This window comes from Geotrypetes seraphini, chromosome 9 (genome assembly GCF_902459505.1).
Source record: "Geotrypetes seraphini chromosome 9, aGeoSer1.1, whole genome shotgun sequence".
NCBI lineage: Eukaryota > Metazoa > Chordata > Amphibia > Gymnophiona > Dermophiidae > Geotrypetes > Geotrypetes seraphini.
In genome coordinates, this window is record NC_047092.1 from 11,548,043 (window position 1) to 11,572,402 (window position 24,360).

Below are 24,360 nucleotides of genomic sequence, written 5' to 3' on the forward strand. Positions count from 1 at the left end.
CTTATGAAAATATCATTATTTCTAGCATAGCAGTTAAGCTAGCGCAATTAAAAAAGTATTGAAGATAAAAAGCTTTCTTTTTGAACACTGCAATGATTGGTAGGTGAGGCCGAGTAATCAGCCTTCATGTCTCTGAGCAGAGTTCTAAGTAAGAATTAAGCTTACTAAGCGTATTGCTGTACGGGAAGAAACAACGGGCAAAACACAGGAACGGATTGAGCCAGAGGAGGAGGATAAGAGGATTGTAGCACAGGAGAAGAAATAAAGATCAAAGCACAGGGAAAGGAAACGAAGACAAAAAATTACCAGGATTTAAATTGCATATATACTAATGCAAGGAGCCTAAGGAACAAAATGGGGGAACTAGAAGTCATGGCCAAAACTGAGAACCTAGACATCATTGGGGTCTCCAAAACATGGTGGAATGAAGAAAACAAATGGGACATAGCACATCCGGGGTACAAACTTTATCGTGAGGACAGGTCAGGGCAGAAAGGAGGAGGAATAACTCTATACATAAAAGAAAGCATACACTCGACCAGAGTGGATGCAGCAGCGACAACCAACAAATTGGAATCACTATGGGTTAAAATACTGGGAAGGAAAGGGTCCGGGATAAAGATGGGCCTGTACTATCGTCCATCTGGGCAAAACGAAACTACCGATGAAAAAATGGAAGCTGAGATGAAACGGGAATTCAAAAACGGTAACACAATCATGGGAGACTTCAACTATCCCGGAATAGACTGGAGTCTTGGAAACTCAAAATGCGCTAGGGAGACCGGATTCCTTGAGGCTATACAAGACTGCTTCATGGATCAGCTTGTCAGAGAACCGACGAGAGGAAATGCCACTCTGGATCTAATCCTTAATGGGCTAAGAGGACCTGCAAAGGACGTGGAAGTAGTGGGACCATTGGGAAACAGCGATCATAACGTGATCAAGTTCAAAGTTGAAGTAGGAATACCGAAGGGAAAGAGAACTAAAGCGACAACTTTTAACTTCAAGAAAGGAAACTATGACGCAATGAGGGTAATGGTAAGGAAGAAACTCAGGAACAACACTGGCAGACTGTAGAGCAAGCCTGGTCTTTATTCAAGGACATGGTGAGCGAGGCGCAAAATCAGTATATCCCCAGATTCAGAAAAGGGTGCAAAAAGAGCCGAATAAAAGACCCGGCGTGGATAACTAAAGAAGTGAAGAAAGCGATAGGGGATAAGAAGAATTCATTCAAGAAATGGAAAAAGGGCAAAACTGAGGCGAACTGGAAAGAACACAGGAAGTATCCAAAAGAATGTCACCTTGTGGTTAGAAAAGCCGAAATTTCAAACCGGGAAGCCGAAACTTCAAACCGTTCTTCAGATATGTTAAAGTGAAGCAGCCAGCTAGGGAGGAGGTGGGGACCGCTGGATGACGAAGATAGGAAGGGAGTGATGAAGGAGGAGAAAGAAGTGGCGGAAAGACTAAACATGTTCTTTTCGTCAGTATTTACAAAAGAAGACACATCCAACAAATCTTCAAAGGAGACCAAGCAGAAAAATTAACATCCATTGAAGTAAGCCTTGAGGACATACACAGGCAGATAGAAAAATTAAAAACTGACAAATCGCCGGGCCCGGACGGAATCCACCCTAGGGTATTGTAAGAACTAAAGAAGGAAATAGCGTAACTACTACAGCAAGTTTGTAATCTATTCCTGAAAACAGGCGTGATCCCGGAGGATTGGAAGATAGCCAATGTTACGCTCATCTTTAAAAAGGGATCGAGAGGTGACCCGGGGATCTACAGACCGGTAAGTCTGACCTTGGTTCAGGGAAAATGGCGGAAGCGCTGATAAAAGATAGCACTGAGGAGCATCTAGAGAGGCATAAACTTATGAAAACAAGCCAACATGGCTTCTGCAAGGGAAGATCGTGCCTGACGAACTTATTGCACTTCTTCGAAGGAATTAACAAATGGATGGACAAAGGGGACCCCATAGACATTCTATACTTAGACTTCCAAAAAGCCTTCGACAAGGTAGCCCATGAACGCCTACTTCGGAAACTAAAGAACCATGGGGTGGAAGGAGACGTACACAGATGGATCAGGAATTGGTTGGTGGGCAGGAAGCAGAGGGTAGGAGTGAAGGGCCATTACTTGGACTGGAGGAAGGTCACGAGTGGTGTTCCGCAGGGGTCGGTGCTTGGACCGATGCTATTCAATGTATTTATAAATGATCTAGAAACGGAGACGAAGAGCGAAGTAATAAAATTCGCAGATGACACCAAGCTATTTAATGGGGCTAGGACTAAAGAGGACTGCGAAGATTTACAAAGGGACCTGAACAAACTAGGGGAGTGGGCGACGAGATGGCAGATGAAATTCAATGTAGAGAAATGTAAAATCATACACGTAGGAAACAGAAACCTGAGGTACAGCTACACGATGGGAGGGCTGTTATTAAGTGAGAGTTCCCAAGAAAGGGACTTGGGGGTAATAGTGGACATGACAATGAAGCCGTCGGCACAATATGCAGTGGCTGCTAAGAAAGCGAATAGAATGCTAGGAATAATCAAGAAACATATTACAAGCAGAACGAAAGAAGTTATCCTGCCGTTGTATCGGGCAATGGTGCACCCACATCTCGAGTACTGCGTCCAATATTGGTCGCCGTACCTAAAAAAGGATATGGCGATACTCGAGAGGGTTCAAAAGAGAGTGACACATTTGATAAAAGATATGGAAAACCTTTCATACGCTGAAAGATTGGAGAGACTGGGGCTCTTTTCACTGGAGAAGCAGAGACTTAGAGGGGATATGATAGAGACTTACAAGATCACGAAGGGCATAGAGAAAGTGGAGAGGGACAGATTCTTCAAACTTTTGACAACTACAAGAACGAGAGGGCATTCGGAAAAATTGAAAGGGGACAGATTCAGAACCAATGCTAGGAAGTTCTTCTTCACCCAAGAGTGGTGGACACCTGGAACGTGCTTCCAGAGGGAGTGACAGGACAAGGTACGGTATTGGAATTCAAGAAGGGATTGGACAATTTTCTGAAGGAAAAGGGGATAGAAGGGTATAGATAGAGGGCTACTACACAGGTCCTGGACCTGATGGGCCGCCGCGTGAGCGGACTGCTGGGCATGATGGACCTCAGGTCTGACCCAGCAGAGGCACAGCTTATGTTCTTAAGGATATTTTAGAGCACTGTTAGCACATTTTTTTATGGAAAAGGTTTGATGATACTGTTTTTGCTATGATTGTATGGATTGAAACTGTGTATGTTTTGATTGTTATTCACTTAGTTATTAAGCGGAGAAGAAATTTTTTAAAATAAATTACAAAAAGACCTTGGACCACTACAATTGTACACATAAGGTTTCTCCTGACAAGGGGATAGATTCCGTACGAACGTAAGGAAGTTCTTCTTCACCCAGTGTGGTAGAAAACTGGAACGCTCTTCCGGAGTCTGTCATAGTGGAAACACCCTCCAGGGATTCATGACAAAGTTAGACAAGTTCCTGCTGAACCAGAACGTACGCAGGTAGGGCTAGTCTCAGCTAGGGCGCCGGTCTTTGACCAGAGGGCCGCTGCGTGAGCGGACTGATGGGCACGATGGATCACAGGTCTGAGCCAGCAGCGGCAATTCTCATGTTCTTAAGGGTCCTAGAGAGCCTAACCTGAATTTCCCTGAGACAACTGTTGGGAAAACAGGAGCCCCGATCAGGAGAAACTTTACAAAATGGGGTGACAAATAATTTTTGTTAACACCCTGATAAAGTATGCTTTTTTATGTGAGCGGTTCTGTGTTGATTCCCTGGAATAAAAGTGTTTGACTTTATGGCTGTTTTCCACATTTTTTGGTTATGACATGAAGCTGAGTAGAATGATTAGTAATAGTAATAAAATGTGCAAAAATATAATTTGAATGATGGAGCGGGGATGGGATTTCCTTTAAAGACCTGTGACTAACATTGCAGAGCCCAGAGATTTGTATCTAGAAAGGCATCTCGGTGGTGTTCTGAAGTCTTTTTCTCCACCTAGTCAGGTTTTAGGAAGGAATTTCTTGTTAAATGGTTAAGCATTTCCTTTTGTGCTGTCTGCGGTACATGTGAGTTGATTGGCAGAATTTTTTTGTTGATGCCACAAGCGTTGGGACCTCTGCTGCCTTCTTTTGATTTCTGATCTGCTAAATCCCCCACCCCCCAGTCTGCTGGTGGGCACTGTTCATGCTCTCGGGTAAAAGAGGGGGGGGGGGGGAGAGGTTTTGTTAGTGTGCTGGCTGGTGGTGGGAGGAGGAGTCGGTAATCTTGGTGTCAAGCATTTCTACTTCCCCAGCTGGTCTGGGAAATAATGTTTCTCCTGGAGAAAGGCTGGTTCCATGTTCTATAGTAAGTGTGTACGTCACAATAGGTTGAGTCCTTCAATTCCTTTTAAAAGCCTTGAGAAGAAGTATGTGATGGCTCTAAGAATCGTGTGTGGATGCAGGGGCGATTGTGGAAGAAGCAGGAGGGCAAAGATGAGGGTGGGAGAGGGACACCTCTCACCCTCGCTACACCACATGGGGTTTGGTTCAATAAAGGGTATTATAAGACAGGCATTAAATTTAAAAATCTGGGTTCTAGAGCACTGTACTCCAGTCATGGTACATGGGCATGTTGTGCCACTGGGGCTTGCATGCATCGGTGAAGCTGAAAGCTATGCCGTCAATAGTCTATGACCAGCTAGGACTCGAACGCAAGTCAATGGCACCTAACGACAACAAAGCACTGTTTCCTCTAAGCTGAGTAGGAGTCCTTCAACTGCATTGCTGCCAGTAGGGGGCAGTGCTTCAATATTGTGTTTTAAGACCCCTAGGGATGGGCAGATTCCCTGGAGTACTGCAGAGCTTGCCTGCCTCTCACTATTGAAAAAGTGATGGTGAAACAGCACCCCCCACGGGCAGGACTGTAGGTGGAGAACTAGAGGGAACAATTATAAGTCGAACGTAACAGGCCAACTTATGCCATGTTTAGGAGAAGGATAAGGGTTTCTTTGTTGCTAGTGGGCTCACAACCTGGGGCAATGGAGGGTTAAGTGACTTGCCCAAGGTCACAAAGAGCTGAAGTTCCAGCTTCTCAGCTCAGTGCTCTAACCATCAGGCTACCCTTCCACTATGGCTGGTGTAAACGGTAACATCCAAATGTCATGTAAAAGCATGAACACCCTGACACACCCATTGCTTTCCCATGTTAACGCCCCCTTTTCAGCTGCACAACTCAATTGCATCCACAACTGTGAATTAGTAATACTAATGCCAATTATTACTACTTAGTTCTAACTAAGTAGCCCATTTAGGGGAATATTCTATAAACGGAGCCCTAGTTGAGGACATCTAGCCCTACCTAGCCGAATTCTACATGCAATTTAATTATTTTTAATTGGTTTAATTGCCATGGCACTTGACTATGCAGTTAAAAACCAATTAAAGAAACCTAAAAACAATTAAAGTTGCATGCGGAAGACCATATGGCGCCTATCAATGCCTACCTGAAAAGTAGGTGCAGTTAGGAGTGGAGAATAGGCTGAAAACCCTGTCCTATGCCTAAGCGCTCCTAGAGGCACCACTAAGTGTGATTCTACAAGCAGTGCCGATTGGCAACCATGGCATCGCCTATAGAATCGGGTCCTTAGTGTTGCTGAATTTATCAGGAAACCTCAAAAATACTCAGGAGAGTTTCCCTGCATTTAGGGAACGGACTTTGAAGGCAAAGACGTGGCAAATGGAAAGAAACCCCCCCCCCCCATGCTGAGCTAATGAACATCCTACGATATATTACATTTGTCCAATCAAGGCTGGTGAAATGCCACCATTGTATTCCTGATAGGCTTTAGGATATTTTTTTTCCCTTTACAAATAAGAACATTCTCATCACTTCAGCAAGTTACAGCTTGATGGCTGGGAAGGTTCATACCAACCCACTATACACTTTACATTATTTACTCAAGATTAATTAGCAAAAAATAAAAAAAAAACAACTATACATTAATTCAGTGCACAGATACATAAAAGTGGACTAAGATATTTCCATATGGATAGCAATAATTATTATCAGTCCAAAGAATGTACTGGTTTGGCAAGTCTGTTCTTAAGAATATGACGAGGAAAGGAGGATTGCAGAATATAAAAGCAATAGTCTTAATTATATTTGACAGCAACAAATATTTCTGAAACTCTACATATAAAACTTGGAATCTTCTGTTGCACGTTCTCTGAACTCCTGAGCTAATTCTGGAAGCACAGTAGCTGTGTTCCCTCTTCCGTACTAAGGACTTGCCCACATGTGTGATTAGGCTGGAAAGCCATCGCGCCACTAGAAAAATGCGCAGCTTCTGAGCAGAGTTTATCGGATAGGTCCTGGACCGCCAAAGACAAAATTTGGCTTGAGTAACTTCCATGTTAACTCTGATCTCTTCATGGTTCCCTCGCTTCTGACATCATTATATGGCGATGGGGTGAGCTGGGCAAATCTAACTGGCCCTGAGTCAACCTCGTGGCCTGTTGAAGTCCTGAGCTCTGGGAGCACAACAGGTCCTGAAAACACCTCCTGACATTCTTCTTGTCAGCTAATGCCCTGGGCTTGGCACATACAATTGACCCTTCCATTGCCTATTGATGTTCTGAGCTGGACATGTGCACCAGGACCCTGAGTAAACTTCATGACAGTCCTACAGTCTGCTAATTTCCTGGGCTGGCTGACTACAACTGACCCTGAGCACACTTCATGATCCTCCCAGACTCATGGTGGTCTTCTGTATAGTTTAAAGCTGTGCATTCCAGGTGTGCCACAACACACTGACGAGGAGGAGAGTTACCCACGTCGGCTGGATATGCCTCTCATGGTGAGAGGCACGTTCTACAGGCAGTCAGCTGGCGCAGATGACTCTCCTCCTGGCCGGCGCCTCTCCCCGCGCCTCCCGGATTCCTCTACCGAAGCGGGTCGTGGCCAGATGGGCCTCCGCGCACTTCCGGGTACCTTCCGGCCGGGGCACTGGATGTAATGTGCCACCGGCTGGAAAGTTTGCGAGACACTGGTCTAAGGCAACAGTGGAGAAATACTCTATGTTAACTTTTTATTGACAGGGCGCTGTATGACCGTGAGTGATGGAAGACAATCAAAGAGAAGGGGAAAAAAAGGGTGGCCTGTAGGTGTCTTTAGGGATCTGATGATGCCATGACACATGCTAGGGATAATTAGATTTCTTTATAACTTCTTGTTCTAAATCTCATGAACTTGAGGACTGCCAATGGAGGCGATACCATGCAAATGATGCGCTTACCTGCATCCCTTCACATGCCATGAGTATCATCGGGCAACGTACACCAGGAGAGCGAAACAACCAGAGTGACCACCGCAACAGAAGCTTAGCCCATCAGCTTTCATCTTTTATGCCTGGGCTGCAGTGGAGAGTATTTGCTGCCAGAGCAAGCTAGCGTTCAGTTTCCTCAAATAGTGTCAGCTATTCCTCCATCTGCCAGGACTTCACCCTTCACTGATGCTTCAGAAGCAAACTACATAACAGCTAAGAGTCACTAAAGCAGCGACAATCTCAAATCGGGAAGAGACTAGTTTATATCTTTGCAAAGCAAGAATTTCCCCAGGATTTCTAATTTGCACTGCTTATTAGACCATAAAGAGACACCCCTTACCTCCATTTGTTATATCCCTGGATTGGTCTACCAACTTTGTCGTCTTGTCATTTTGATGATTCTGCCCACAGAGTGGCAACAGCAAAGGGTGAGTCAAGACAGGAGAAGGTGGCACGGTTGAGGCCTGCCCACCTGGGTATATTGTTATTTCATAATCGTCCATGACCTATTGTAAGTTTTAATCACCTCCAATGGCTGCTAATTTACTAAAACAAAGGAAACTCTGGAGGATGATGTTCTTGATGGTGATTTATCGGTATATTGCACAAAAAAAAACCCCCAATCAAAGCAATAATCCACATGTGTTCTGGTGAGACAAGAACCAACCCGCTCCGTGTTTTGGCGGACTCACCTTCCTCGGGTCCAGATTAATGATGTGTTAAAAGTACACAAATGTAGATTCAATAGGCGATATATAGCCTTGATAATATTTTATTTCTTCCATTTGTGTGTCGCACATTCCTATACAAGCTCTAAGCGACATTACAGAGGAAGAGGTTAGAAGAGGGTAGGGAGGATTGTTGAGGGCAGGAAGGAGTGGAGAGGAGAGAAGTATGTAGAATATTTCATATAAATTCCTAACTTTACAGATAGAAGAACCTAACGGATTAGCGGTATATAAGAAATAAATTACATTACATTACATCTATGTAAATGATATCTAAATGAATTTAAGGAATATGTAAAAAGGAATAGAAGGGAGGAACCATTAAACAATAGAATTCAGTTAATAAAATAAAAACAATGGAATAAAATTTAAAATACAGTGGTGCCTCACACAACGAACTTAATTCGTTCCAGGAGCAAGTTTGTTATGCGAAAAGTTCATTATGTGAAACGCGTTTTCCCATAACAATACATGTTAAAAAAAATAATTCGTTCTGCAGCATAAAATATGCTAAGATGACATAAAAAAAGATAAATTTGTCAAAATGGTGAAAATGGTGGTCTTGCTGAGGCCAAACTCTTTGACGAGGTCACACTGTTTTACCCCACATTCACTCCTTCTAATTATTTCCCGTTTCATTTCAACAGAAATCACCTTCCTGCTTTTTTTAGAAGCCATGATCTATAAAAAATATTGAGTTTATCTTAAAAGGATGACTGTATACAGTGAGAGAGGGCAGTTAAGCGCAGTGACTAACGACTGCCTGCAGTGCCTGCGCGGAAGGATGCAATACATCGGCAGCTCGGGCGACTTCGTTGTGTGAAACGAAGTTCGTTGTGTGAAACGAAGTTCGTTGTGTGAAACGAAGTTCGTTGTGTGAAGTTCGTTGTGTGAAACGAAGTTCGTTGTGTGAATCAAGACATGAAGTTTGTTGTGTGCAGCGTTCGTTGTGCGAGGCGTCTGTTATGCGAGGCACCACTGTAATTTATAAACTGGAAGAAAAAATTGAAAACCATAATCAAATAAGTCTGGCAGAAGTCCAGTTTCCTGAAGCAGTTCTGTTGCCTCAGCATATTTTAAATAATCCCAACGGCAAAAGTCCAGACGGGACAGGTATCAGCTCGGGCTTTCCAGCTGCTGCAGCCCTGACTCATCGCTTCCAGGCGGAAGATGCACAGGAAGAGAACAATCCAGCGCTGGGTCGCACTTCTCTCGGTGGGTGGCGGATGCTCATGGGCAGCTCCCGAAGAATACGGCGCTCTGCCTCCATCAGACAACCGGGAGGAGGAGACCACGGCACGGGTCCCACTCCATGGATCCGGAAACACCACCAGCTCCTCCCCAATGAGAGAGCAGATGCCGCCCCGTCCTAGGCAACCACCAGCAGCGATCAACCATGCCTCCGCTGGTCCCGCTTCCAGCAACGATCTCCCCGCAGCGATCTCCTGTCACCACACGCAGGTAGGAAAGGCCTCTGCTGAAAATGAACCGTTCCAGGCCTTTAAGTGAGTAGACAGTTATGCTGTGATTCTATAACTGTCAAACTCTTCCTATCCAAGATGCTTTCTGACTTGCCCGAGTGAAAATTAAAAGAAAAAGTACAGAACCCTGTAAAACTATGAATAAGGTAGATGAAAGGAACAAAATAAAGTATAAACCAACTAAATATAACTAAAAACTTAAATTTATAAGAGAGACACTGAAGCCCAGGTCTTATTCGGGCAACATTCTAGAATATCTTTTCCAGTAGAAAGGAAATACAAATATACAGAATGAATAATGCCTGCACATCTGGATCTGTGGCTGAACCTTAGGGTACTCTGTCCATTCTCGCAGGCATACTGCGAAAAGATGTCAATCACAGCTTTTGAAACGTCCTCTTCTCTGGAGCTGCCACCTTCAGTTCATTCCAAAGCATGCAAGAGCTCTGCTGGGTATCTGGACCCCTGAGGAGGGCGAATCCGCCGAAACATGGAGCGTGTCTCACCAGAACATATGTGGATTATCACTTTGATTGTTTGATTTTTTTTTTTTTGTGCAATATACCCATAAATCTGCATCAAGAACATATTCTCCAGAGTTTCCTTTGTTTTCGTTCTTTGGACTTTTTTTTTTTAACTGTGGAGCAACTGGGTCATCCCTTTCTTTTGCTAATAATTTACACCAAATAAAGTTATCCAAGGACCATGTCCACTACCTTTTATAGCTCTTTAACCTATCTATTGATATATATTGTTTAATTATGGCTGACTGTGAAATACTTATAGCTATAGGTAGAACTGGAAGAATAATGCAAGTTCTCAAAGTTATATTTAAGGCAGTGGTCTCAAACTCAAACCCTTTGTAGGGCCACATTTTGGATTTGTAGGTACTTGGAGGGCCTCAGAAAAAATAGTTAATGTCTTATTAAAGAAATGACAATTTTGCATGAAGTAAAACTCTTTATAGTTTATAAATCTTTCCTTTTGGCTAAGTCTTAATTAAGTCTTAATAATAATATTGTAATTTATAGCTAAAGAGACAAATGATCAAGAAACTTTTTTATTTTACTTTTGTGATTATGATAAACATACCGAGGGCCTCAAAATAGTACCTGGCGGGCCACGAGTTTGAGACCACTGATTTAAGGTGATGATCCCTCCACTTCCATACTGAGGAAGGTCCCTGCCCTTAGACAATGCAAGGATCCTACTTCATTCAATAGTACTCCAAGGCTCTCCAATTGATTTTGCAGTACTGCACCAAACGCTTCTCTTTTGCTACTGGAAATCTATTGCTTCAAACTGCATCAGCCATCTCCCCTTGCATAACAAAAGGGTTTTCATTCTTCAGAACTGCACTGTGTCCCCCCCCCCCCCGGCTTTCATACTACACACTATCTGGACTTTGGAAGAGACCCTTGTGCACTCAGACTCTCAGGACACTATACACTTTGGCCTCACCTTTATCTGGATCCAAACATAGGCACTGAGAAGGCATATGAAGAAGATTGACATAAATATCTACCATGGGCTGGAAGAAATTGCAGAGATACTAGGAAGTTCAGTGTTGTAGGCCACAATATAAAGCAGATGTTCCTTCTTCCGTACTAAGCAACTGCCCACATGTGTGATTAGGGTGAAAAGCCAATGCACAACTAGAAAAATGCGCAACTTCTGAGCAGAGTTTATCGGTTGGGCCTGGACCGCCAAAGGCAAAATTTGGATCGAGTAACTTCTGATCTCTTTTCATGATTCCCTCACGCCTGATATCATTATATGGTGATGTGGTGAGCTGGGCAAACCTAACTGGCCCTGAGTATACCTCGTTGCCTGTTGAAGTCCTGAGCTCTGCACTTGCTGTCCTGTGTCTGCTGAGTAGACACTGCTTCTGGCGCTGTGTTTTAAGGAGCGTGGTGGCACTTCTGGTTTCCTCTTTAGCTATTGTACAGAGGCTTACAAGTGGGTATCTTCCTCTTCTTCCATGTCCTCTTTGCCGAGATGGTCCATGGGGACGATCCAGCTGTCCCCCAGCTCTCCGTTTAGGCCCGCTGTCGTCTTCTCCTGCATTTCCGGGGAGGTTTCCATCACGTCCAATGTAGGGTTGTCATGGTAACCGTTCTCCATAGTCTGGAGCTCTTCTGTGAGACGCTGCTGTAGGGGATTTAAAGGGAAACCTTTAAGATAGACCAAGCCAAGGCTATAGGGATCTATTTTATTTATTTATTTAATTATTTATATACCACTTATATCCTCACGTGGTTTACATTCAGGTACTTTATCATATTTTCCTATCTGTCCCGGCGGGCTCAAACTCTATCTAGTATACCTGGGGCAATGAGGGGATTTGAACCCACAATCTCAGGGTGCAAAGACTGTAGCTCTAACCACTGTGCCACACACTTCTGAGCAACCCAATTTGTTTCAGCTAAGTACCAACTGGCATCTTAGAATGGAGCTTCAAGATGGCCGCTATAGCTGTTGGTGACTGCAGTGTTTGGCCATGAAAGAAAGCCACCTCCAGTCAGGGCCAGAAATTTGAACATGGAAGCATTTAGGTGCTAATTCTATAAATGGGCATCTCGATTGTAGGCGGGGGTAGGCATTCTACCACCATATGGCAGCCAATCGGGATGCACGTTTAAAAAAAAAAAAAAATCCCCGAAATAGGGCAGCTTGCATTTTAGGCCTTTGTTGTGGGTGCCCAGAGACACCTAGGGACACTTAAGTTGGCCCAAGACAGGGCATGGGCATGGTTTCGCTCGGAAGCGGCCTTGGATGAGCTTAAGTGGCCCTGATGTTTCCCTAGGACCGTGACAGATGCCTGAAATGTAGGCCACCAAAATACCGGCCTACGTTTCTAAAACCTAAAAGTAGACGCAGCCGCCTCAGCTGATTGGGGGAAAATACACCTGCCACCATCAGCTGGGTGGCTGCGGCAGGGGACCCCCTCCGAACCCCCAACACCCTTCTGGAAAGTATTTCAACAGGAGGGATGCCCTCTCCCTCCTGCCGCCACACCCCGGAAGCCTGTATCCTCTCAGGTTACAGTGGGTACAAAGAGGCTTGACAGCCAATGAGCGCTGGAGCTGTTACCACTGTGGCTGGCGCTACAAGCCACGCTACGGTTTTATAAAAGGGGGGGATGTCAGGCATAAGGATTTGCACCAGGTTTCAGCTGGTGTGAATGGCTGCACGTAAAGTTAGGTGTGAGTGGCGGACGCAAGGGCTATTCTATAAGCAGCACCTAACTTTAAATGCCGTTCATAGAACAGCGCCAAGCATTTTTTTTTTCAGCGCTGATTTTTTTAGACACTCTATATAGGATTTTAGTCCTAAATGCCAACAGTACCACACGAACAGCAACAAAGAAAAACTGCAGTCCAAAAATGAAGGGCGACCAACCTGTAAAAGTCATATCAATTTCTTATCAGAGCAACCATGAGAAGTTCTCAATAGTTAGGGATGCAGGATTCGACACGGCTGTGTTCAGCAGAGTGGCCTAAGGCACGGGTTGGGTTTAGGGAAAACCCCAGGCTTCAAAAGAGCCTGTAGGCCTCAGAGCACAACCGCCAGACTATTGGACTGAGAAACGTGATGAAAAGCAACCTGCTCACAGTGGCGTAGTGCGGGGTGTGGGTGCCGGCACCCATCCTCCTCTTCGCCCCCCACTTCTTCCCGATCCCCCCCCACCCACCATGTGCCTCGTCCCTCTTAAATTTTACCGGCATAGGCAGTATCATGAACTTGCTGCCCGGGTTGGTGTTCTCTGACGTCATTTCTGGAAAGTGACGTCAGAGGGAGAGCCGACATGACGCAGGCAGCAAGGGGAATCGGGAAGGAGCGGGGGTGAAGAAGAGAGCGAGGGACGGGCAGCACCCCCCCTCGCTAAGCCACTGCCTGCTCAGTTACTGGATGGTCTTCATTTCTCTTCTCTAGTCTCAAAATCAACCTTAAAGCTCTTAGGGGCAGGGACGTTGCAATCAGGGCACTGCTAAGACCTCTCCCTCAGTGACAGCCACAAACATGCGGTGTGCCAGCTTCTTGCTTTCATCTATTGCTGCCTATATTCATTTCTGTTTTCCAACTATGTGCACAGTGTGCCCCCCTGTGGTGACACTGTGTGCCTGTGCAAAGCCAGCCACCTGCCAGCAGTCACTGTGCAAACAGCGGCCAAGAAAGGGGGGAAATCAACGATCAAATTCTCAAATAAATGTTGACCTGTCCTTTGCTGGTTCCCACACTCGTAACTTCATGCTTAGATTACTGCAATCTACTTCTCCCTTGCAATCTGTGTAAAACTCTGCTGCACGACTCATCTTCTACCAACCTCGCTACGCTCATGTCGCCCCGCTCCTTAAATCACTTCACTGGCTCCCGATCCACCTTCGCATACAGTTCAAGCTCCTATTGCTGACCTACAAGTGTGTTCCTTCTGCTGCCCCTCAATATCTCTCCTTGCTTCTCTCTCCTTATCCACCTCCCAGAGAACTCCGTTCCTCAGATAAGTCGCTCTTAGCGTTACCCTTCTCCTCCTCTGCCAATTCCAGTCTTCGTTCCTTTCATCTAGCTGCCCCCCTATGCCTGGAATAAATTACCCGAGTTTGTCCGTCAAGCCCCTTCCCTTATTTAAAAGCAGATTGAAAATCCACCTTTTTGATATAGCTTTCAATCCTTAACCCCACTCCTCTGCCCTCCAACCCAGCCAGCTGATTAACCGTTCCCCTTAACTGTATCCATGACATTCTGTTTCTCTGTTTAGATGGTAAGCTCTTTCAAGCAGGGACTGTCTTCTTCTTCTTTGTGTACAGTGCTGCACACGTCTGGTAGCGCTATAGAAATAATTAATAGTAGTAGTAGAGTTTCAGTCTTTGGGAAGCAGAGCTGAGATTGTGATGTCACAATGCCTCATTCCACCAATAAGAGCCAACCTCATCAGTGATGTCACAATGGCTTGATTGTCCTGTACACCCATCTGTCCTTCAACCCAGCCCCCTTAACTATATCCATGACATCCTGTTTGTCTGTTTAGATTGTAAGCCCTTTGGAGCAGGGACTGTCTTCTTTGTGACTCTGTACAGCGCTGTGTACGTCTGGTAGCACTATAGAAATAATTCATAGGACACGTCAACCTTAGGACAAACTGGATCCTTTCAATATAAGGACATCACTTTTATAGGACTTTTAATATATGTGTTTTTTAAAATTCATGTATTTCTGTATTTATTTTGAGTTTATAGAAATAAAAGATTGATGCGTTACTGATACTATTTATTATTTCTATATCGCTAAAATGCGTATGCAGCGCTGTACATTATAACATACAATAGACAGTCCCTGCTCTGAAGAGCTTACAATCTAATTTAGACAGGATATTTCAGGGTTGGGGAGGTTATAGCGGGTCTAGGAATCTGACAGCAGTGAGGGGCAGTTTAAGAGTTGAAAGCAGTTTCAAAAAAGTGGGCCTTTAACTGGGATTTGAACTCTGCCAGGGACGGAACACGACGTATTGATTCAGGCAGCCTGTTCCAGGCATATGGCGCTGCAAGACAGAAGGGACGGAGTCTGGAGTTGGCAGTGGAAGCGAAAAGTACAGTTCTACCCCCACTCCCCACTTGTCGGATTTCACGCGGGGCTTCGGTTCCCTTTATTTGGTTCTATATCCGAGCTGCACTGAGCCGTTCTCTTAGCCGGGATTCCATCATAGGCTGGTGCTTACCTGGTCCTTCTTGAGTGAGTGCCTCTGATGCCAGCAGCCATAAACAGCGGCGATAAGCAGCAGCGAGACTGCCATGCAGACGATGGTCACAATCAGAGGCATGCTGAGCCAGTCCTCGTTACCGATGGCGTATTTGCTGCTTGTACGGTTAACAATGGAAAACCCAAGCTGGGGGTGAAACAGACGAGAAAGGCTCTAAGTCAGCGGAAGCATATGGACAGTGGCGGTAATAAGGGGAGGGGCACCAACATCCCTCCTCCTCTCCACCCCCACCCCCACTCGTTCCCCGTCCCTCTAGTTGTTCACCGCCGCGAGCAACAAGTTTAACTTGCTTCTTGCAACTGCGTTGTCTCCCGCTGATGTCACTTCTGGGTGCCATGCACAGGGAGTGGCGTCAGCGGGAGAGAGCACTTGAAGTTTTTGTTGGTCGTACTGGTGAGCAACTAGAATTATGGGGGAAGGGAAGGGAGGGCGTGCGTGCAGCAGGGGGAATTGGGGAAGGAGCGGGGGGGGGGGCACCTCTGACCCTCACTATGCCTCTTCATACAGATCTTTCAAATTAATGCTTTGAAGTCAGGGCACACGATACATTCTCTTCATTTTATCACTCTACAAGTACAGTGGAACTTTGGTTTCCGAGCATAATTCATTCCAGAAGCATGCTCGTAAACCAATTTACTCGTATGTCAAAGCGAGTTTCCCCATAGGATGTAAGGGAAACTCGCTTAATTCATTCCACCTCCTCCCCCCCTTCCCGTGGCCACTGGCGCTGCTCTACTTTACTCCACCCCCCGAGGCTACTGTCGCTGCTCCACCTTACCACCCCCCCCAGGCCACCGGCGTTGCTCCATACCCCCCACCCCCGTGATTCGGCATCCCCCCCGCTCATGTCGCCCATCCCCCGCCATGATCTGGCATCCCCTACTCACCCACCCACCCAAACACATTCTCTTACCCATATCTGGCACAAGCACCAACGCACAGGACATGCCGGTGCCCGAAGATCTTCCCTCTTCCTTGTGCTGGGCCTTGAGCATCTGCGCATGCCCAAGGCCTTCTAGTTCTCTCCGGATTGTAGAGGTGGGGGGGGGGGGGGGGCGCTCATAAATCGAGTCGCGCTCGGTTTCCGAGGCGCAGATTTTGTGAATGTTTTGCTCGTCTTGCAAAACACTCGCAAACCGCGGCACTCGTAAATCGAGGTTTGACGGTATTTCATTTCCCAGATGGCTGGTCAGATTCTCCACAAAGAAACCTATACACACTGTGGGGTGGTCAACACCAAAAAAGGCGGCCCAACTCCTCACAGCTAAGGACTTTGGTAACACAAAAGTCAATGATAAGGAAAGCAAAAGGTGGAACCAAGTCCTGGACTTGCAGGAGTTAAAATATCAACGTTTATTAAAAAATACAATACAATGTCATAAAAATCATATTATAAAAATCTGACTGAAGCCAACAGTTACCAAACATGAAAACAGTGCTGTATATAAAATAAACAGACCCTACACGGTCCGTGTTTCGGCAATGATTTTGCCTTCCTCAGGAGTCGGCCGACATCGTGCAGTCAGAAGATTCGTACAACAGTACATCCCATGATGCAATTGGCGGCTTTACCTCCAGCCCACTGTGCTAAGGACCCCTGAGGAAGGCAATTCATTGCCAAAACACAGACCGTGTAGGGTCTGTTTATTTTACATACAGCACTATTTTCATGTTTAGTAACTGTTGGCATTGGTCAGATTTTTATAATATGATTTTTATGATATTGTATTGTAGTTTTTAATAAACACCAATAAACGTTGACATTTTAACTCCTGCAAGTCCAGGACTTGGTTCCACCTTTTGCTTTCCAGATTCTCAACAATTCATTCACTGATACCTGCGAAAGCCTTATGAACGTATGTTCTCCCAAGCCTATGGAACCCATTTCTGAGTTTTGCCTTGAGCTGCACTCGTTCTAAATCTCTGTTTTATATCACTGTATCAGCATAAGTATAATATAAATTATTTTTTTAAACAAGACTATAAGATTACCTTACTTAACTTCTCCCTTTTGCCGTCCAGAATTTCATATAGTTCATGAGCTTCTGAATTAGCTAATGCAAAGACAGAGAGAGAAAAAAAAGATCCAGTGTTAAGTTTTTATATACAGTAAAACCTTGCGAGCATAATTCGTTCCAGAAACATGCTTGTAATCCAAAGCACTCGTATATCAAAGCAAATTCCCCCATAGGAAATAATGGAATCTCAGGCGATTCGTCCCACAACCTAAAAACTTTATCAAGTTAAAAATTTAATAAAACTCTTGCAAAATACTCGCACACCAAGATACTCGCAATCCAAGGTTTTACTGTATTTTAAAAGCAACAATTCCTAAAAGAGAAATGTATAGATAAATGAACATAAGGCAAAAAATTACATATGTCTTTTGTTTAACGCCATGTTTTTACCTTATAGAGATCACAAAACCCATCGTGTTCACCTTACCTTTTTACGAGATCTAATGTATATTGTAGGGTACTAGGAATGAGCTCTACTCACATTAATTAAGCTGGATTTGGAAACGGCAAATTGGAAAAGCACCTGAATGTAACTCGCCTTTGAATAAAGCAGGAGCTATATGCAATTTAAAAAAATGGACTACACCACCCCTGCAAATCCCTATGGGTAATCCATGGTCATTGGTAGCCAGCTCCATAACTTTGCATGGAGCTGCCACTGCTAAGATTCACATACCGTGTTTCCCCGAAAATAAGACATTGTCTTATATTAATTTGGGGCTCATAAAAGGCACTAGGTCTTATTTTCAGAGATATCTTATTTTTTTCATGTACAATCATCATCTATCCTATCCTCTCCTCCACCCCAATTCTTCCTATTTCCTTTCTCTCCCCCACATGTGCAGCATCTTTCTTCCCCTCTCACCCATCCCCTTGTGCAGAATCTTTCTATCCCTCCCTCCCATCCCTTGTGCAGCAGAACCCTTGGAGCTTCTATCCCTCCCTTCCTCCCATCCCCCCATGTAACATCTTTCTATCCCTCCTACGCCCGCTGACTCATTTCTCCCTCCCATCTTAATTCGCTGCTTGTTAAGATTCTGCATAGTGTAATTCACTGACTATCTGCATATTGTTTCAAGTTTCAAGTTTATTGGGGTTTTAATATACCGACTATCAAGCTAATATCTAGCCGGTTTACATAAAATTTTAAAAAGAAAAAAAGGAAAAAAAAAAACAAAACAAAAAAAAAACACAAAAAAAATGAAGTTTAAAGAGGTACAAGTAAAATAAAATATTAAATAAATTAGAGTGTGTAGTGAACATTCAAGACTTTAACAGAACAGACTAGATAGTGGGGGCAAAAGGGGAAAGGATAGATAAAGTTACATTGTAGAGAGAAAAAGGAGATAGAGGGGTAGGGGTTATAACATATAGGGTGGGGAAAGATGAATGTGATGTAGAGTAGTATATGAAATATGAAATTAAAGAGAAGTTTAGACTGAAGAAAATACGTCATGAAATAGGAATGTTTTTAAGCTTTTCTTGAATTTATCGAGATTTTGTTCTTCTCGGAGTGGTTGTGGGAGAGAGTTCCACAGTGTCGGGGCAGATACCGCAAAATTTATTTTTCGTGTGTAGTAAAATTCTTTTAAAGAAGGAATTAGTAGGAAATTTTGATTTGTAGATCTAAGAGTTTGAGAGGAGTACTGAGGAATGAGAAGTTTGTGAAGAAATAATGGTAAGTGTGAAGATTTTATTTTGAATGTCAGTAGAATAATTTTGTATGTGATACGATGTGTCACAGGAAGCCAGTGAGCATCTTTCAAAGCTGGTGTGACATGATCATATTTGCCTAAGTTGTAGATAAGTTTTATAGCCGAGTTTTGGATTAATTGAAGGCGTCTAATTTCTTTTTGTGGTAATCCATTGAAGAGGGAGTTACAGTAGTCTAGATGAGAAATAATCAATGAATGAACAAGAATTTTGATAGATTCAGTTTCTAAAATTGAAGTCAATGAGCGTATTAAACGGAGTTTATAGAAACAAGTTTTTACGACTGAACTTATATGGTCGTGGAATGTTAGGCCATTATCAGTGGTAATACCTAAGAGTTTTATTTTTGTCTCCATTTGGATTGGGATGGATTTGATAGAAATTTTTTCTTGGAGAGTTTCTGGCTTTTTGGTTGAAAATACGAGACCGCGAGATTTTTCTATGTTGAGTGCAAGTTTATTGAGATGAAGCCAGTCGTTTATGGAGTCTAATTTATTGTTTATAGATTTGATATCAGAGTTATTAGATGTATTAATTGGATGAAGAAGTTGAATGTCATCGGCGTAGGCAAAGATCGTGAATCCGATAGATTGTGCTAAGGTTAGGAGAGGCGATAGAAATATATTAAATAGTAATGGGGAAAGAATAGAACCTTGTGGGACACCATATGTTAAAGATAGGGAAGGAAAGATTTCATTATTGGCTGAAACTTTGAAACTGCGTTCTTGAAAATAAGATGAGAACCAGGATAATGCAGCACCTGTGATACCGCATTCTTTAAGTCTGTTTAAGAGAAGAGAGTGGTCTATGGTGTCAAAGGCTACAGAGAGATCGAGTGAGATAAGAAGAACAGATTTTTGATGGTCAAGATAGTAGTGTATAGTTGAAATTAAGCCTAGAAGGGATAATTCTGTAGAATAGGAAGAACGGAAGCCGGTTTGACAGGGGTGCAAAGTAGAGTTTTTTTCAATGAAGTCTGATAATTGTGTGTGAATGATTTTTTCTGTTAGTTTAGATATAAGTGGAAGGTTTGCAATAGGTCGATAGTTTGCTAGAATGACAGGATCTAAATTGTGATGTTTAATTTTTGGGAAGACGAGTGCAGTTTTCCAGCTCGTAGGAACTAAGCTGTTAGAGAGTGATTTGGAAATCATTTCCCAAAGATATGGACCAAAGAAGGAAAATAATTTTCTTAGGATGAAAGGTGGAATACTTTCCAAAGGAGTATTAGAAATATTGAGGGATTGTAATATGAGTAGTAAATTAGCTAAAGAGGGCATTTTAAAGGTAGAAAAGGTACTGAATGATAGAGTAATAGAGTCATTGGGAGTGTGTGAAGAAGAAAAGGAAGAGGGAGTACCAAACTGTGTTCTGATATTCTTGATTTTATTATCAAAGAACTTTAGTAGTTCTGTTGCAGAGGGAGTGGAAGCTTGAGGTAGTTTTTTTGTAGAATATTTAGAGAGAGATTGCACAAGATTGAAGAGTGTAGAAGAGTTGCGAGTAGAGAGAATAAGTTTTGCGAAATATTCTTTTTTGGCTTGTTGAATGGCTTTTTTATAAAAAGAAGATTTTTCTCTGTAAAGAATTAAGAAATTGTGTAATTTAGTTTTTCGCCATTTATGCTCTATGGAGCGTAGCTGTCTACGCAAGATAGTTAGATTTTCATTGTACCAAGATTGTTTTTTATAGGTCAGGTTAGGAGTATTTTTCTTTTTTTCCTGTTGAGGTGCTAGGAAATTTATTAGGGAGTTGGTAGATGAACCCCAAAGAGAGGTTTGTTCATCAAGAGGAAGAGAGGAAAAGTCAGTGAGGTTTAAATTGAAATGGTCCTGAATGGATGTAAGAGTGATTTTATGAGTATTACGGGTTATGTAAGTATCTTTCTTGTTTAGTTTTTGAACTATTCTTGAGGATACTGGGGAGTCTAATTGCCAGCTAATAAGTAAGTGATCAGACCAGGGTAAATGATGGAATTGAAAGTTGTGAAATAAATCAGAATAAGTTATAGGACAGAAGATCATGTCTATTGTATTGCCCGCTGTGTGGGTAGGCGAAGAAAGAAGAGGAGTTAAAGAAAGGTCGGAAATCAGAGTTAGGAATTCTGAAGTATTATGATGGTTAGGCAGATTAAAGTGAATGTTAAAGTCTCCAAGAATAATGGAGTCTGGATATTTAATGTTGAATTCTGATATTGCGGAAATAAGGATTGATAGTGATGTTTTGTTTACTGGAGGAGGAAGATAGATAAGAAGGAAATTGAAAGTATGAGAGAGTTTAATAGAGAATGGGAGAGTTTCAGCTAAAGAGGAAGCAGATAAGTTTAAGGAATTGGGGTGGAGGGGAATAGAAGTGTGATAGATCACAGCTATTCCTCCTCCTTTCTTGTTTAAACGAGGTTGAAAGATAGCCTTGTAATTAGGAGGACAAGCTTGAGTTAAGTATGCTTCTTCAGCTTGGGTTATCCAAATTTCGGTAAGACATAAAATTTGAAATTTATGTTGGATAATAGTATCGTGTATGGTATGATGTTTATTTTTTATGGATCGTACATTTATTAAACCTATATTGAGTTTAGAGAGGGAGTGGGGTAGAAAGATAGGAGAGAGAGGAAAGGGGCTAAAAGGGATGATAGTATAAGATCTGATCAAAGTTTCTGTGGTAATGGAAGATTTTTTGAGAGGTCGACGTCCCCAAAAAGAGGGGATTGAAGTCATATTTTTATGTTTTATCGGTTGGGGAATAGAGGATGGATGTTGAAAATGGGCATGAGATAGTGGAAACAAAGTGGGAAAATTATATATAAGGATTAGAGTTGTTAATAGCATAAAGAAAAGGAATCTAAATAAGAGATGAAGTCGCTGCATGAAGGAGCGCATAAAGGAGCAGGACCTTTGCATTGAGCTGGCGTTAGCTCTAGCCGCGTAGCACGCAGTAATATCCTGCGTGCGATAAAAACGCTAATGCACCTTAGGAAAAGGAGCCCAGAGTTATTAAGACCGGCATAATTCTGGCATAATCAATGAGAGTATCTCGGGCATTCATTGCGCTGAACTGAAAGCGTTTGCTAGCGGTTATGCCGCCATGAAGTCTTGAGCGGGAAACTTATCCAATACACTTCTCCCTCCGTATTCACTTTGATAGGGGATTAACGGATCCACAAATACAGAAAAACCGCGAATAACTTTTTCATATGTTATTTGCTGTTTTCTATTGTGACTATGGTGAAACCGCAAATAACCTGGTGGGAGACCTGGCTTGTTCCTGAAGGAGAGGCAAAAACACGGTGAACAAAGTGCTGGGAATCAGAAATTTTCTCTGTAAACGCTTGGAATCAGCAATTTCTCTATGCAAGCTGATGTAATTGGGGGGGGGGGGGAAGAAGCCAACAAGCTAAAAACCGTGAATAATTGAAACCGCAAATGCTGAAACCGCGAATATGGGGGGAGAAGTGTATGAGGCTATTTATAGCTAAAAAGATAATGCTGAGTATACCTTCCTCTTGAAAAAGCTGAAGGGGAAACACGTATCATGTCAAGCAATTACCGGACAACGCATGGTTCATAGACAACGGCGCAAAAGACAAAAGCGCGCGCCGACAATTGAGCGCAGCGCACACCGCTGCGCCGCTTTAAATTACAGTTTTTAGGGGCTCCGATGGGGGGTTTTGTTGGGGAATCCCCCCAGTTTACTTAATAGACATCGCGCCGGCGTTATGGGGGGGTTTGGGGGGTTGTAACCCTCCACATTTTACTGTAAACTGAACTTTTTCCCTAAAAGCAGGGAAAAAGTGAAGTTTTCAGTAAAATGTGGGGGGTTACAACCCCCCACACCCCCCACAACGCCCGCACAACGCGGCGCGATGTCTATTAAGTAAAGTGTGGGGGGGGGTTCCCCCCCACGCCCCCTTGTCGGAGCACTAAAAATAGTAATTTAGAGTGGTGCGGTGGCGCGGACTGCGCTCAATTGTCTGGGCGCACCTTTGTCCTGGCGCACTTTTGACCTGACACCCAACGCATACTGTGTCGAGGAAGTTTTTGAAGTATAAACAAGATAAACTGGTGATGGATTAATTTTTCTAATTTTTGTTTTCTGTTTTTGGAGTGAATGGGGAGCACAAAGCACTTTTTGGACTTGAAGCAGAGTCTAGGACTTAACGACTTTTCCAGCAGAGAGAAGTGCGATGATGTATTTAAGCCTGAACTGGTAGAGTCCTTTGCTCATATGCCTTAAAGTTCGTATTGGCTTTCACTGAGCACTATTATTAATTAAAAGTATTTATTGATTTTAAAAGATTAGAAATTCTCTTTTTTGAAGAAGTTTTAACTTTATGCTAGAGCGGGGGTAGGGAACTCTGGTCCTCGAGAGCCGTATTCCAGTCGGGTTTTTTAGGATTTCCCTAATGAATATGCTCGAGATCTATTTGCATGCACTGCTTTCAATGCATATTCATTGGGGCAATCCTGAAAACCTGACTGGAATACGGCTCTTCCGGACTGGAGTTCCCTACCCCTGTGCTAGAGAATTTAAATTTATATATTTGATACTCCCATTTATATTGATTGTGGTGTGATAATCAATCATCCTACTCTTGTTACCGGCACATCGATCGTCCTTCTAATTTGCATATGTTCATAACATATCAATCGTCCTATATTCACATCTAATATTAGGTTTATTATTGCAGCTAAGTACATTATATTTACACACCTCCTAAGGAGTTTGGCCTATTCAACTAAATATAAGGCCTCTTTTAGAAAGCCGCACGGCAACAGCCCCGAAGCCCTTTAAATCTCTATGGGCTTCGGGGCCGTTAGCACGGCTTTGTAAAAGAGGCCGATAGTCTACATACATGTATCTATATCGTGTTTATGTTTATCTTTGAAGTATTATCTTCCTCAGTCTAATTTTCTGGGCTTCAGCCCTTGGTTTATTTACAAAAAACAAAAGGAATTGACCCCAAAATATCCACAAAGAAGAAAATCCAGAGAAAACCAAAAAAACTCTGTGGAGCGACGATGTTCCCAAATGGACTTTATTTGAAAGTATCAAAGTTCCAAAGGTACACTAAAATCATCCACATAAAATAATTCCATCCACATAAAAGTAAATCATCCACATAAGAGCCTTAAAGGACCTAGTCCGCTAGGGATACAGGACCCAACACGGTCCGCGTTTCGACAAAAAGTATTCTTCAGGGGTCCCTGGGGGTCCTATAAAGGTGAGTACGTGGGAAACAATTGTGTGGTGAGCCGGAAGTGAGACACTGCTTGTGTTTGCAACATTCTAGAGCTCAGACTGTGATGTCATAATGTCTGATTCCACCA

The 24,360-nt window shown here is 43.3% G+C and overlaps 1 protein-coding gene across 2 annotated transcripts in view; it reads right to left on the reverse strand.

Moving 5' to 3' along the window:
- Positions 1–10,583: 10,583 nt before the first annotated feature.
- PODXL (podocalyxin like) overlaps positions 10,584–24,360 on the reverse strand; it is a 114,756-nt gene continuing 100,979 nt past the window's right edge. For both annotated transcript variants that reach the window (XM_033957672.1, XM_033957673.1), the window contains exons 6-8: positions 17,295–17,356; positions 15,261–15,428; positions 10,584–11,695 (exon numbers count right to left, since the gene is read on the reverse strand). In XM_033957672.1, the coding sequence (XP_033813563.1) occupies positions 11,498–11,695; positions 15,261–15,428; positions 17,295–17,356 (428 nt within the window). In that variant the 3' untranslated portion in view covers positions 10,584–11,497. The remainder of the gene's footprint in view (positions 11,696–15,260; positions 15,429–17,294; positions 17,357–24,360) is intronic.